Raw genomic sequence first — 16,349 nt, forward strand, 5'->3', positions numbered from 1 at the left:
TTTAAAGTAATAACTAAATATTTTAAATATAAGAAAAATACATTTTTATTTTTTTTATTTTTAAAATATTTTTATATAATTCAACTATGTTATGTATACGTTAAAATTAATCACTAAAGTTAGCTATCAATATAAAATATATATTAGAATAATAATATACATTAAAATAAATTAAATTATCTATATATTTATACTTAGATATATTAAAATTGATTTTAATAAATAATTTTAATATATAAATAATATTTTTATTTTATATATTATTTTTTATTAAAAGAAACCTTTAAATCACCTGTTAAAATGTAAATTTTCTTCCTAAACCTGAACTAAATATTTATGCAGTCAAAGTTAAATATTACTCAAATGCATCACCAAATAGATGGGAAAACTACAAGTAATTAATAATATTTTTAAATAATGTGTAAATAATGTGAAGTAATAAAGTTAAAAAGTAAATTAATTTTAAATTTATCATTTATACCATATGTAAGAGTTGACATTTATTATGACAACGTTACACTATCATTATGCTCAATGTTGGTGTCTTTGTTTTTGTTTTTTGGTTTTTATTTATGTTTTTTCCTTTTTTTTTTCCAACTAACCTCTCTAGCTAGCTATAGTACTCATTATACCTATTATCCATGTACTATATATTAAAGGAGTAGTACTACTTATACAAATGATAAATGAACAATCAATTTGTGTATCATTCTTATATAAATTAAAGTAAGTTACTCAAAAATACAAATGTTTATGGTAGTTGTATAAAAATTGTACGCGAATTGATTGATTGATGACTTAAATATACGGAGATTAATCAAAACAATTAATATAATAGGTTAAAGATTATTATTCTTATATATATCACAAATAAATATTAAGTTTAGTTACATGATGGCCATAAAAGAGATTCTTTAAATTAGAGTTTAAATTGGAATAATCTTTAATAACTTTACTTACGCACATGCCTATAATCACACCCAAATAATGAAAGTTATATGCCTTTCCTCTCTGAAATGCTACTATATAGTTTCAATGCGCTGGATATTTGTTTCACTTTAGCATTTGGTTTAGTAAGAAGTTTTAAGTTTGTTGAAATAAATGCATTAGTTAAATTAAAATAAAAAAATGAAAACCAATGTTAAAAAATATATTTATAAAAATTATAATTTAAAATTTAAAAATTATTATAAATTTAATTATTAACATCTATATAAATTATTAACAATTTATGAAAATAATTCATAATATATATTATATTATATGTATTGATCTTATAGTTGAGAATTATTTATTTAAATATCTTGTCATTATCTTAAAATACTTATTGATATATTATATATAAAATGAAATTGAAGTGAGTGAGGGTGGACTTTAAGCAGGGTACTAGTGGGTAGTAAAGGAGTATAAGACACATAAGTGTTTGGTGCATGTGAGAAATAAAAATTAATTATATTTGCATACACATTTAAATCCTGTAGAATGTAAATTCAATTCATTCCGTCATTTAAGTTAAATGCAATCAAGCATTTACCTGTAAAATATCTTCATTTTGAAATCAAATATAACAATAAAATACACCAAAACAATATAATATCTGACAAAACAGAATAAATAATACATATGAATTAAAGCAATAAGGCTAATACATATTACTATTGTAATTGCTTTATTTAGTACTCACTTATAGATAGTTATTTTTTGAGTTTTGACTATTGCATTGGAATAATTCATCTAAGACTGAGAATTCAAAATCTAATGCAACAAAACAAATGATGAAGAAGAATCATTGTTGAACTTTACAATGTAAGGATTAAACTTAAGGAAAAATAAAAATAGTTAACATATTTTACATCTTAGTATTGTGATTATTTGCCTGATACTTCATTATTTTGTTTAACTTAAAAAGTTTTTCATGAATCGCATTTTTTATATACTTGTCTTTCTTGAGGTTATAAAATAAATAACAGGTATAGGAATATATCTTTTGTTTCCATTCTTAAATTAGGTATAACAAGAAATACTTGTCAAGAAAATAATAGTAGGAATGTGTTATAAAGCACTATAACTGTTATTACGTGTATTTTGGTTATAATTGAAATAAAATGAATTGTTATATTTTGCCGGAGAAGCAATACTAGCCATAACTTTGGAAAAGCTAAGGCATATTAAGACGGAGTAATGAAAGTTACATATCCAGTGAGAGAAGACAAAGAGACCCACTCCCACTTGCCTTTATAGTAGGTTTTTGTCAATGAAAGTCGTTCTTAGCTTTCTTGAGCGATGGACCCGTCCCAAAAGAGCCATTTTTCTTAACTACCTGTTGTTCTTGTGCTTTTTTCTTGACCTTTTTACTTTGGATGCAACTTCATTGGATATTATTGCATCTGTTCTCAATTACCACTTCTTTCTACGTCTAATTTTAATTCTCACAATAATTATTTCAAATTGCATCGCAGTTAATTAGTTAATAAAAAAATCACCATATATGCTACAAATTAAACCATAGCTGAGTGCATGCGTTTTTTTTTTAGAAATTTTGATTATAAAATGATTTTTATAAAACATTTAAACTGACAAAAACACATAAATAATTATATTTTAAAATTAATTATTAATTTATCAAAACAAATGAAAAACAATGTTATTTCATTTGTTCACGACATCAAGTGTATGATTGGATGTCTTTAAAGTTTCAAGAAAAATGTCTTAATTTTAATTTTAATGTGTTTAGCAAATTTTTTTAAATAAAAGTAAAAATACATTTTTAGCAAATTTTTTTAATAAAATTTAAAATTTTCATTTTCAAAAATATATCTCTTTTATTTTAGAAAAAGATATTTTAATAATATAATAAATAAATAAATATTTTTATATTATTGTTATTGATACACTCACGTCCTAACCTGTTTAAGAGTATCTATATCAATTTTTGATGTCATATCATGAGTACCTATAGTAATCATACATATCAATATCAGTTAAAACTTTTAAAATAAATAATACTATGATGTAATATTAAAGTTTTTTTAGACAAAAAAATTTAGAGTTCAATGATTATTGCTCTAAAATTAAGTGTAATCAAATTATATATATGACTGGTTTGTTACAATTTTTATTCTTTGAAAAACTTATTAGACCATAACAAAAGAGAAGAAGAAGGACAAGACGAAGACGAAGAATGATATATTTTGCGTTATTGAAATGCGCATGTGTATACGTTGGTGTAATAAAAATAGTCTTTGTTAAGTTTGGACCAACTTAATTAAATTTAATTACCAAAAACACTTAGATGTATAACTGTTTGATATTTATTAATATATAAAATTATATTAAATATTTTAATTTTCATAAGTACAAAATAATTTTAAAAATATCTTTTAATTTTTAAAAATTATAAATAATTTTTATTTACTAAACATAAATTCCTTACTGAACCAAGTCATAACCAGTAATGTGATTTTTATTATCTAGGGCAAAACTCATACAAAGACCACGAAAAATAACTTTTTCTAAAGTTGTTTATTTGGCCACAGTTAAAATACGTACTTTAAAAAATCCGAGTTCATAGTAAAAATACAAACCAGTAATAAAATTAAATCAACAAGTAAATTAGAAGATTAAGAGAAAAAAAAGATTATCCAAATTGATAGACTAAAAATTAATGAATAATTAACAATAAGAATTAGTAGATTAAAATATAGACCTTCAAAAACCAAACAAAAATTATTAAAAGAATTATAAAAATTATAAATAAAATTTAACTCGTAAAAAATTATTAAATTTGTAAAAAAAATCAAAATGATAATAAAATAGAATTAGAAAAGTAATATTATAAAATTAAAAAAAATAAAAAGATAAAATAATCTTCTAATAATTTTTTTTGTTAAAATTCAAATTTTAAATAAATTAAAAAGTTAGTGTCAAAGCTAAAGTAACGATTCTAAAAATATAACAACACTTTTAATTTATGCTACGTATACAAAATTTAATATATAACAATCTAGTCAATGAATAAAATTATACATCTTTATTTAAAAATATTTTAAATATTTTTACTTGAGTCTCTATTTTTTATCTATAAATTTAAAATGCTAAAAAAAAGCCTAAGAGGCTAACTACATAACAAAGCAATTATGTAAATTCTTTTTTATTTTCTATTTTAAAATTTAAAAAATTAAGATAGTAAAGATTTTTTTATAATAAACCTATTTTTTAACTAATTAATTAAAATTTGTTTCACTCCTAATTGATTTTGTAACCGAACCGCAACCGATTTCATTTCCTATATAAATGCTCACGCGTGTTGGTGAGGAATTATTAATATAGAAGCTACATATACAAGTCATTTTAATTTATAAGTCATACAAATTACGTCAAATCTAACAAAGAAAAATGTTCATCCATATAAGCTTATTAATACGCGCACTACTCAACGGTTTTCATAGCGCACTCATTCACCATTATGAAAGACGATTCTTTTTCTTCCTCGATCAAAACCATAACCGCCATTTTTTTTTCGCGTTCCTCCTCTTCCTCTTCCTTCTTCTTTTTCTCATTTTTCTTTGTCTTTCTCATTCTTTTTCTTCACGTGTTTCATCTTCATCGTTGTTTTTTATTACTGTTGTTTTTGTTGCATTTTTTTCCTCCTTCTCTTTCTATTGATTTTGTAATATTATGTATTTTTTTCTTCTTTGTTTGGTTTTTTTCTCCCAAGAAGAATTATCAGAATATATGAAAAAAGAAAAAGAAGATGAGAAGAAGGAAGAGGAAGAGTTCTAAATTATGTAGAACTTATCAGCACACATACACCGAAAATTCAACAATACACCCAAATTTGCTGCAAATACAAAAAAATATTTTGTCTGATGCTGCATTTTTTGTTCTTCTTTTTTCCTTATTTCTTTCTTTCTTTTAGTTGAACGAATGTAAGTTCATCCTCTTCCAAGTATTTTTTTACCGTTATGTGTTTCTTCTTCTTCTTTGTTTGATTTTTTTTATTTTTATTCTTGTTAAAAGAGTAAAATAAGAAGAAACTTGAGAAGATAAAACAAGAAAAAAAAGATGAATAAGAAAAAAAAGCTGATAATGATGATGATGATGATGATGATGAAAAAGAAGAAGAAGAAGCAGCAGAAGATGAGGATGAGGGAGAAGAAGAGTTTTGAATTATGAGGATGAGGGAGAAGAAGAGTTTTGAATTATGCAGAACTTATCAACACACATACACAAAAATTTCTTAAAGAATACACCCAAATGTCTTCGTGTTACACTCAAATATCTCCGTGTTACACCCAAATACAGAAAAATATTTTCTTTAACGCTGAACTTTTACATTACAATCAATTCAAACCATCAACGATGAACAACAATTTTCACAAACAAAAACAACATTATTCACCTACAGAATCATAAACTACTAACGAAAATATTAACTAAAATCGAACCACATCTCAGCCACTTGATTGGATTCAAAATAATCAATTTTGTTTTGGTTCAATTGACAATCTGAACTTGAATGATTCATTATCTTCAACAACGAGATAACTAATGTTGGAGGAGAAGGAGAAAAAAGAAGGAGGATAAGAAATTCCAATAAAAAAATGAGGAAGAAGAGGAGGAGGTAGTGTTGATGAGAGAGCAAAACAAGAAGAAACTTGAGAAGGTAAAACAAAAAGAAAAAGATAAATAAGAAAAAAAAGGAAGAAGATGGTGATGATGATAAAAAAAAAGAAGAAGCAGCAGAAGATGAGGAGGAAGAAGAGGAAAAATTTTGAATTATGCAGAGCTTATCAGTACACATACACTGAAAATTCTTAAATAATACACCCAAATATTTTCGTATTACACCCAAATATCTTTGTTATATCCAAATTTGCTATAAATACAGAAAAATATTTCCTCTAATGCTGCATTTTTTTTCCTTATTTCTTTCTTTCTTTTAGTTGAATAAATGTAAGTTCATCCTCTTTCAAGTATTTTTGTACTATTATGTGTTTCTTCTTCTTCTTTATTTGATTTTTTTATTTTTATTCTTGTTAAAAGAGTAAAACAAGAAGAAACTTGAGAAGATAAAACAAGAAAAAAGATGAATAAGAAAAAAAAGATGATGATGATGATGATGATGATGATGAAAAAGAAGAAGAAGCAGCAGAAAATAAGAAAGAGGGAGAAGAAGAGTTTTGAATTATGCAGAATTTATCAGCACACATACACCAAAAATTCTTAAAGAATACACCCAAATGTCTTCGTGTTACACCCAAATATCTTCTTGTTATATCCAAATTTACTGCAAATAAAGAAAAATATTTTCTTTGATAAAGAACTTTTACATTACATTCAATTCAAACCATCAACGATGAAACATTATTCACCTACAGAATCATAAGCTACTAACAAAAAAATTAACTTGAATCGAACCACACATTAGCTACTTGATTGGATTCAAAACAATAATCAAATTTTGTTTTGGTTCAATTGACAATCTGAACTTGAATTAACGACGTTAACGACGATAACAAAAGAGAAAAATAATAAAGAAGAAGAAGAAGAAGAACATGTAGTAAGAAAAAGAAAAAGAAGAATATGCAGTAACAGCACAAAGAAAAACGTGCACACATAAATATAAATGATGACTTGTATAACTTGTATGGAAAAAACGCTTGTATATAAAGAATAATTCTTATTAATATAAGATATCGTTTTCATTTGATTTCATATCTCATTAAGCATCATGTCGTCATGAGACCATGTTTCTCCAAAGTTTAACCTCCTTGAAGGATGGGTGATTTTTTTTAGCATAAGTTTTATTTGTTTATTTATTTTATGTTTAAATTCTTTATTTTGAGGTCAATCAAAAATAAAATTTTGATTTTTTTATTCTAAAAATTTTAATATTATATTATAAAATTATTTATTATAAAAATTATTATTAAAAAATTCTACAACTAAATAAATTATTTAATCAAATTCAATCAAGTTGTTATAATCTATTTTACATCCATGCAACACTTACTTCTTACCTAAATGCAATATATATAACTGATTTTAACGTAAATATTTTCTTTCATTTTGTTTTTGTTTTTTTCTTGACGATTTTTTCATGTTCTTTGCGAATTTTTCCTTTTTTTTTTCTCTCTGTTGATTTCTCTTTTTATAATCAATGTTGTTAGATCTGAATTCCTTTTCATTCAAACTTTTATTTGTTTCATGGTAATTCTAGTTCTTTTTAAATCAAGTAGTGAAATTAGAATTTGTATAGCTTTTTCATTTTTGAAAATAACGTATGATGCAAGTTCAGATCCATTGAATAAGAACGAATTGGATCATTGTTCTGAATCAATTTAAATCGACGAGGATTGATTTTTTCTTTTAATAAATGTAGTTCAGATGTAATTGATCATCGTGTAATTACTTTGTATATGAGTTGAATAATGTCAATGTTATTATGTTTTTCTTTGTGAAAATCAGTGTTCAGGATTAAGAATTTGAATTTCAATGGAATTGAGGAGTTTTGGATTATTTTTTCAATTAATCTATTTATGTTATACTTCATGGTAATTTTGGGGTTGTTTAAAACATACTTTAATGCTTAATAGAATTAAGTTCTATGCTGTTTATTTTGTTGTTATTAATTTGATATATGATTTTGTAGTTGATATTATTAGTTCTTATATTATACATTCCATGCTAAATAGAATTAATTATTATATTTTTACTTTTATGTGATTTTCATCTAGCAATGAACGGATGAAATTCGTTGATTATGAATATAAGTGTTGTTGTTAGTTTAAGATGGTGTTGTGGTTAGAAAGTTTTGGTGTTGTTTCAATTTTCGTGTAATGTTGATAAGTAGTTTGTGTCAAAGGTTGCTATGACTTTCAACACATATATATAAGGATATTGGTGTTTGGTTATTTCAAAGATTGTTTTGACTCATTCATATCCATATTGTCCAAACCAGGTAGAGATGCTTAAATAACATAGCTAGCTAAGCATGTTTGTATGTCGCACAATTGAGAATAATGATAAAATTGGTATTAGACCAAGTAAGAGATATCAATCCTTTATTGCAACAATTGGGGCTCATGGTTAATTATGTTCCATTGAAGAAAAATTTGTAATGTTTTTAAATAAAATGATGCCAAAGTATTTAGGAAATACTTATTGAAAGAGAATAATCATAACTTCTTTTATGTGATTGAACCTAAGGTTAATCACTCAATTAAAAATGCTTTTTGAGCTGCTGCAAAAATTCGGACTGCTTTTGAGTATTTTGGCAAAGTTTCATTTGATACACTTATAATACAAACAGATAATTTGTCGTGTTGATCTCAAACATTTTTAGTGTTAATTGAAAATAGTTGTTGCGCTTTTTGAAATATATTTCGGTGCATATCTAATTTTGTTTATTTGTTGTTGACTTTAGGTATAATTTAGTTTTTGGTTCTTTTGTTGATGTGAATCACCATGGTTATTCTACACTTATTGGATGTACTTTGAAAAAAAAAAGAGAACATTCAATCTTTCAAATGGTTATTTGAATGTTGGCTTCGTTGCATGGGAGGAAAGCTTCCAAAAGACATTCTTACCGAATGTGTATTGATGCAAAGGGATATTGAGCTTTGTATGCCAACAACAATTCATAGATGGTGTATTTGAAAAAGATTTCACATAAATTAAATGATTACAAGAGACATGAAAAAATTGAACAAGAGATGAGTCATGCTATTTGAAACTCTCTTTCAAAAAATACATTTGGTAGAAATTGGAATGATTTTCTTATGAAGTATGGTATTGGAGATAATAAGTGGTTTTAGGTAACGTTTTTGTGGTTGCTTCATTAGAATTAATGCATGTTGTTACTTTTAGAATTTAGATGTTATGTGTTTTTGCTTTGTAATAATGATGTGAAACTATATGCTTTTCGATGCTATGGTTTTTGATTACTCCTTTAATACTTGTTTTAGAGCTTTTTAAAGATCGTCATTTATGAATTCTAGTATATTTTGATCTCCACTTTTGGGCTGGAATGAAAATCACACAAAAGAGTAAGAACATGTATGCTTTTTTAACAAGTTTATTACGCGAAATACCTCATTGATTCAATTTGTGAAATAATATGATAACTGCCTTGGAAATAAAAAGCAAAAAGAGAGAGAATCAGATGCTACAAATTTTTATACTATTTTACTATGTGCAACAAAATCATCAATGGAAGCTCAATTTCAGTATGTGTATATTCATGAGATGTTTAGGGTATCACAAGATCAACAGAGTCCGCTTTAGGTTTCATAGTATATGAAGTTTTAGAATAGGTTTCAAATCCACATTCAATAAGTTTTTTGTTACATATGACCCGACATCATGTGAAGTAAAATTCCAATGCTTATTATTTAAGTCAAGAGATATATTGTGCTGTCATTGTTTGAGAGCGTTAAGCTTTGAGCGAGTAGATAAAGTGGCACAGAGATATATATTGGAATATTGGAGTAAGAATGTAAAGAGGAGACACACATATCAAAATTAGACATGATGAGTCCTTATTGGAGTCAAGAAGTAGAAGATTTGATGATTTGGTGTTTCACTCACAAAATATTTGTGAATTTGCATCATAATCTGAGAAGTTGATTGTGATTTAGCACCGCGCATATGATAATTTGATGGCTAAGATGCAAGAATATAAAGCCAAAAGTAAAGAAAATATTTCTTATCACATGAAGATGTTTCCTTGGATGAGATTAATGCCATTCAAAACTCGCCACGTGTGAGAACAAGAGGATATCCAAAAAATAGATTGAAATCAAATACTAAAAAATAGATTACAAATGCATCAAAGAAAAAGAAAGCTCTAAGTGAGATAAAATTGATATGCTTTGATTAGCTAAAATTGTGTTTGTACATATTTGTACTAATATATGCTATACTTTTGGCAGTCGAACATTTTAGATGTTGGATCAATGATGCAACCAATTTAAGCCTTTATCATGGAAAAATTATGATTGATCAATTCGGAGATTCAACGCAATAAGATAGTATTTTGGTGTTGAATGACACTCGAGGTTGTTGTGAAAAATTTCGGTGTTATTCCTTTAATTTTATCTTTTCTAATGAGAATAAGCTTTACTTTCTGAATTGTGTGTTGTGTTGTTCAATTTATAGTGACAGGGTTTTATTATTACGGTGTTTATTCGATAGTCACTTTTCCTTTTTCAATTACTTTTTGCAATTGTGTTGTAGTAAATTGTTTTAGGTGACAATATTTACAAATTCAATGCTGCTGTTGTTTTTTTAATATATTCAATCTAATAAGTGTGAAAGATTCATTAAAATAAATAGTGGATCGCAATGCAGTGTAGATACTTTTATTGAAGTCTAATATGACAAAAGAGATTATCAAAAGCAATGAATATTTACAAAGAGGTAAAAGATGTGTTTGTTTTAACTAAACGGTATCCAAAAAAATTAATATTCAATTGAAAATACTAAAAATTCTTAACAGTATTAAAATTTTACAATGTTCAATCTTTGTACTTTCTATATCTCCTAATGAAAATCTATAGAAAGGGCTTAATAGTGTAGCAGACGACTTGGAAAGTCTTATGGGTTCAGATTATAAAATGATTTGATCTCTCAATTTATTCATTTCGTCAAAGAGAACTAGTGAAGCATATTATTTTCGGTAATGATCAACTTCATCCTACAATTGAAAGAAATTTACTAATATGTAGAGAATCAACTATGTTTAGTGATACTTATTTTTTTCCAATTCTTCTATGTGTATTTTTCTTTGTTAATCTTTTCAAGTGAATCATCTCCACCCATTTCATGACATATATTTTGAAATTGTAGCTAATAAACAAAAAGTTAATAACATAGTAAAATATGTTTAATAGCACAGTAAGAGAAAAGCATAGTAAAATATATTAAATAACACCGTAATAGCAAAGAATAATAGAAAGATGCATACTTTGTTTGCTATCCATTGATTGAAATATACGGTGCTTCAGTACCCTATTCATTGTCTATTAAAGGTGATGTTCCAACATACACCTTCACTTGTGATATAATCAAGTTTTGAAAAGAAGAAAAAGGCAAATATAAGAAACATTAACACTAGAGAATTCACAATGAAAATAGAAATACGTATTATGTAAATAACTTACAACAAATTTATTAAGATTTTTTTTACTTTTGTCAGAGGGACGTGTTTTATGAATAGGGTCAAGAACATAAAACCTTTTCTTTTGAATATTCGCAATCCACAACCATCGGTGGTCTTCATGGCAAACTGAGGTAAATAGCTGCAGTTAGGGCAAATATTACAATATTTTATTCAAAATGGCATCGAATAATATAATTATTTAAGATATTTCAAAAATTAAAACTTAAAAATGGATGAGATGCTAGCTTTTTTGTCCAAAAAAGGTAGGTACTCTTTACATTCATTGATGTTGAAGGCCTTAGTTTCTTCATCAATGTAGTTATGCTCATGTTTCATCAACACGTTATTCTGCAACATGTGAATAGCATCGAAATTAGCAAAGTTAGCACACAACATATATCCAAAAAGCACCAAAATCAAAGATAAACTTTAACGGTTGTAAGCTTACCACAATATCCAATAGGAGATAGTATACAACTCTTCAAATCTTTTACATTTATTGTTGTTGAGAACTTGACACGTTGCAGAGACCACATATGAAAACAAAGGACCCAAATTTTTTACATATATAACACAAGAACTCATAAGAAAAATCGTTAATGTTATAGCACAAGAACTTACTACATTATCTACATATTCTTTGTGTTTCAAAGACATGAAGTGAAATCTAGCTCCCGCTAATTGAACTTCATGGTTCAACACAAATATGGTTTCTCACTCATTGCTCTCCCTATCTTTGTTATTCTTGGAATGTGTGACCTAATGATAGCACTTTTTCTTTTGCTTCTCTGTTATTTTCTTTTCTTTTACCAGAGTCTTAAACTTATGAAGGAAGCTCAAGCTTGGTTGTACATCTTCTAATTTTGTTGTGGATTTGTTTTCTTAGCATAGTCCAATGCTGCTGCAACCTAGCATCCATCACCTTAACCAAAATTTTCATCTCTTTAACTAACGATGGGCTCTCTTGGGTTTTAGGTTTTAGTGATTTTTCCATGGTTCTAAAAACTGGACCAGATCGGCCGGTTCAACCGAAAAAATTGGAAACCGGTCACCTAACCGGTCCAGGTAATGCTAATAACCGCTTGGCAAAAAACCGGCCAAAAAACCGGTCGAACCGGCAGTTAACCGGCGAACCGGAAGAACCGCTCGGTTTTTTTGCGATTCAGTGGTTTGCAAATTCAGATGCCAAACGACGTCGTTTTGGCATTTTTGAAAAAAAAAAAGGAGAATGCCGTTGCGAAATGTTTCCTAATGACTAACCCTAATCTGATACTCCCCCCCTTTCTTCCCCTTTCCCCTAACCTAATTGAGCATTCGGCGGCAGCCTCCGTTCACCCACCAACCATCGACAGCAACAGCGACCACCACCGGCCGAGCCCGCCTCCTCGTTGCCACCCACAACCATCGACAGCAGCCGCGAGGACCACCGGCCGAGCCCGCCTCCTTCTGAATTTGGTAAGACTCTGTTCTTTCACCTATGCTTCTTGATTTTGATTTTCTGAGGTTCTGATCTTGTTCTGTGAGCTCGCCTGTTCTATGCTTGGTTTTGGATTTTGTTTTTCTGAGGTTCTATGAGCTCTAGTTTATTCTATGCTGCCTTTATGATTTTGGATTTTGATTTTCTGAAGTTCTGTTAGCTGCTTCATGAATCATGATGAATATTTTTTGCTGCTTCTGTTACCTGCTTCTGTTTTGCATTGCTGCTTCTGTTACCTGCTTCTGTTTTGCATTGCTGCTTCTGTTACCTGCTTCTATTTTGCATTGATGCTTCTATTGATGCTTCTGTTACCTGCTTCTGTTTTGTATTGCTACTTCTGTTACCTGCTTCTATTTTGCATTGCTGCTTCTGTTACCTGCTTCTGTTTGCTGTTTCATTATTTTCATCATTGCTGTTATTGATTTTGAATATGTTTTCCTGTTTTGCATTGTTGCTGAAGTTTTCTGGTCTTTGATTTTCTGATTGTTATAGATGGAACAATCACAAAGTAACCCACAGCCACAAGATTCTCAAACTGGTTCATCCAGAGGTAAATCTGATCCAGCTTGGCAGTATTTTACAGTGAAGTATGACAAAAAAAACAAGGCTCAATATACATGTATTTTCTGCTTGAATACTTACAATGGAGGGGGATATATAGAATGAAATATCATCTTGCAAAGATCCCTGGACAAATTAAAGTTTGTAACAAAGTAACTGAAGATGTTGAGCTTCAATTCAAAAGGCTTTTGGAGGAAAACAAAAAAAATAAGGCAGAAAAAAGAAAATATACAGCTGATTGTTATGATGTGGAAAGTGAAACACAAGCGGAAGAAGAGGGTGAAGCGCCTAATCCTGTACAACCTCCGGCTCCTGCAACAATGGGAGACAAAGGAAAGAGAAGAGCGATTGCTGCTACTCCAATTGGAAGTTATTTTAAGGAAAGGACTACGCCAGGCTCTCAACCAGCTTTGAAAAGTATCTTGGCCAGTAAACAAGTTAAACAGAAGGTTATGTTGGGGCTTGCAAGATGGATCATTGATGCACGGATTCCATTCAATGCAATTCAATCGCCTTACTTTCAACCTGCCTTGGACGGCGTTGCTGCAATTGGACCTGGCCGATCTTAAGAAGGAGTGTCAGTTGCTTGTGGAAGGTTATAGGAGCTCGTGGAAAAGGACTGGTTGTACACTGATGGCAGATGGCTAGACTGATCAAAGGCAGCGTACGTTAATTAATTTTCTAGTTTATTGTCCTGCTGGTATGTCATTTGTTAAGTCTGTTGATGCTTCTGATATGATAAAAACTGCCGATACCTTGTTTAAATTGTTTGCTGAGGTTATTGAGTGGGTTGGGTCTAGTAACATTGTGCATGTGGTTACTGATAATGTTGTAAATTATGTATCTGCTGGAAAACTCATTCATGAAAAGTATCCAAACATTTTTTGGTCTCCTTGTGCTGCTCATTGCATCAATCTTATCTTGAAAGACATAGCAAGTCTTCCTCATATAGCTGACCTTGCCTCTCGTGCTTCAAAAGTGACTGTCTTTGTTTACAATCATTGATTTTCTTGTCATGGCTTAGAAAAAGAAAAGAATGGAAAGAAATTGTTCGACCAGGAGTAACATGTTTTGCTACTGTATTCATTACTTTGAAAAGTATATATGATCATAAAGAAGACTTGCAATCATTGGTGATTGACAAATATTTCACTTCTCATAAATTATCCAAGAGTCTCAATGGGAAGATGGTTAGTTCAATTATCTTGGATAGTAAGTTTTGGGAGGATTGTTTTACTACTGTTATGCTTGTTGGTCCTCTAATTAAGTTATTGAGGCTTGTTGATGTTGATGAGAAACCTTCTCTAGGTATCGTGTATGCGGGCATGCAAAGAGCCAAAATTAATATCAAGACAATGTTTAGAAATAGGAAATCTGCATACACACCTTATACAAGTATCTTGAAAATGCGGTGGGATAAGCATTTGAAGCGTGACCTCCATGCAGCAGCATACTTTTTGAATCCAGATTACTTCTATAGTGAGGGGTTTGTTGAGAAGGCAAATATCTTGAGGTCTTTGTTGATTTATTTGATATTGAAACTCTTTGCGATGACTCGGTTGCCGCAATGCAAGAGATTCAGTTGTATAGAGATCGAAAAGAAAGTTTTGGAAGGGAAAGTGCATTGAAAGCAATTAAGAGACTTGAACCTGGTAAGTATTTATATTTCTATGTTCAATTTACTTTGAATATTTTTTAAATATGGAATGAGAATTGATGGTTGAATTACATATTCTGGTAGGTGAATGGTGGAGGCTACATGGTGGGAGTGCTCCTAACTTGCAAAAAATGGCAATTCGTCTTCTTCATCAAACATCTTCATCATCCGGCTGCGAGAGGAACTGGAGCCTCTTTGAATAAATCCATTCAAAGAGGAGGAACCGATTAGAGCATCAAAGGCTAAGTGACATTGTTTATGTCACTTATAATCTACGCCTTCAATCTAGAATGCATCGCAAGAAGAAGAATTATGATCCAATTGACGTTCAAAGCATTGACACAGTAGATTTTTGGGTAATTCCGGATGAAGGTGATCCTGAATTTACTAATGGAGACATCGAAGGCATTGAAAATTTAATTTATATGGATAATGCTATGCCTTCATATCCTACAGGTGATTGAAATAGAAAAACTTATTTCATTTCCTCTCAATATCTGATATAAAGTTGTAACTTTAATTTTTTCTTGGTTTTCTATTTTACTTTATTAGATGGAGGAGATGTGGAACTTGATATGGATTTTCCTAATGTTGCTGATTCTTCAAATACAGCTTCTTTTGGTGGTACTTCTGATGATGGTGGCTTTGGATTACCTGTTTATGATGGAGATGTTGGAACACTTAATGATAATTATGATTTTTGATGAGTTGCACCTTTGATTAGTTGAAAACTTGCTAGTAATTGTATCTTTTGAATGTAGAACATTATGGGTTTGTCATTATATACGTTTTATTTTTTGTTTACTTATAAACTTTGATGTTTGAAGTTGTTTGTGAACCTCTAATATTAAGTAATGGATAATTTATTATGTGAAATATTAAATTTTATTAAGTTAGAGATCATTGAATTTATATACTTAAGATTATTTTAAGTTTTTTAATAATTTTATTTAATATTTAATTAAACCGGTTGAACCCCGGTTGAACTCCGGTCGAACCAGTGAACCATTGAACCAGTGACCTCACCGGTTTATTGACCGGTCCGGTTCTCGCAACCTTGGATTTTTCCATGTTGGCTGGTGACACATCCTCTTGGGTAATGGTAGGTTTAGTGCTTGAATGACTCATGCCAAAGTCAAATGACAATGCAGAAAAGTTAATATCCAGTGCAGCGTTAGCAACCATCAATAATGCAGCTTTTACATGTTGATCTTGTGGAGAAATGCAGGATGACACACAAAATTATTTAAAATAACTCAATAATATGAAGCAATACAACAAAGAACAATTCATGGAATAGCACCAAAATTAGTAAAAAAAAATTAAGTAGAACTTATGCATTAAGAGGTTCTTCTTGCTGATATTCTTTTAGCAGAGATTCCTTGTGAGCTTATTGTTGAGGTTGTGGAGGACTGAAAGTAGAGTTTTTGACTTGTATTCATTCTTGTTGATGATGTTTTGGAAGATCAATTGCTTGAAGTGACACTCCA

At 29.0% G+C, this 16,349-nt stretch overlaps 1 protein-coding gene and 1 long non-coding RNA gene across 2 annotated transcripts; one reads left to right on the plus strand and one right to left on the minus strand.

Moving 5' to 3' along the window:
* Positions 1-11,016: 11,016 nt before the first annotated feature.
* LOC110279579 (uncharacterized) lies at positions 11,017-12,153 on the minus strand. Its single transcript, XR_002373182.2, has 3 exons — positions 11,613-12,153; positions 11,443-11,512; positions 11,017-11,303 (listed from the first exon to the last, which is right to left on the minus strand). It is a non-coding gene; the product is annotated as an uncharacterized LOC110279579 (long non-coding RNA).
* Positions 12,154-13,904: 1,751 nt separating this feature from the next.
* Positions 13,905-15,062, plus strand: LOC110278810 (uncharacterized). Its single transcript, XM_021137082.1, has 4 exons — positions 13,905-14,180; positions 14,471-14,597; positions 14,702-14,854; positions 14,944-15,062. The coding sequence occupies exons 1-4, from the start codon at positions 13,905-13,907 to the stop codon at positions 15,060-15,062; spliced, it is 675 nt and encodes a 224-aa protein (XP_020992741.1).
* The last annotated feature ends 1,287 nt before the right edge of the window (positions 15,063-16,349 follow it).

This window comes from Arachis duranensis, chromosome 3 (genome assembly GCF_000817695.3).
Source record: "Arachis duranensis cultivar V14167 chromosome 3, aradu.V14167.gnm2.J7QH, whole genome shotgun sequence".
NCBI classification, from domain to species: domain Eukaryota; kingdom Viridiplantae; phylum Streptophyta; class Magnoliopsida; order Fabales; family Fabaceae; genus Arachis; species Arachis duranensis.

What these genes read in the sequence shown, in the direction of transcription:
- LOC110278810 (XM_021137082.1), top strand. Translation starts at nt 13,905, where the DNA reads ATGTCATTTGTTAAGTCTGTTGATGCTTCTGATATGATAAAAACTGCC. An exon ending in TTGCCTCTCGTGCTTCAAAA is followed by an intron (nt 14,181 to 14,470) that starts GTGACTGTCTTT and finishes CCTCTAATTAAG; the next exon opens with TTATTGAGGCTTGTTGATGT. An exon ending in AATTAAGAGACTTGAACCTG is followed by an intron (nt 14,855 to 14,943) that starts GTAAGTATTTAT and finishes ATATTCTGGTAG; the next exon opens with GTGAATGGTGGAGGCTACAT.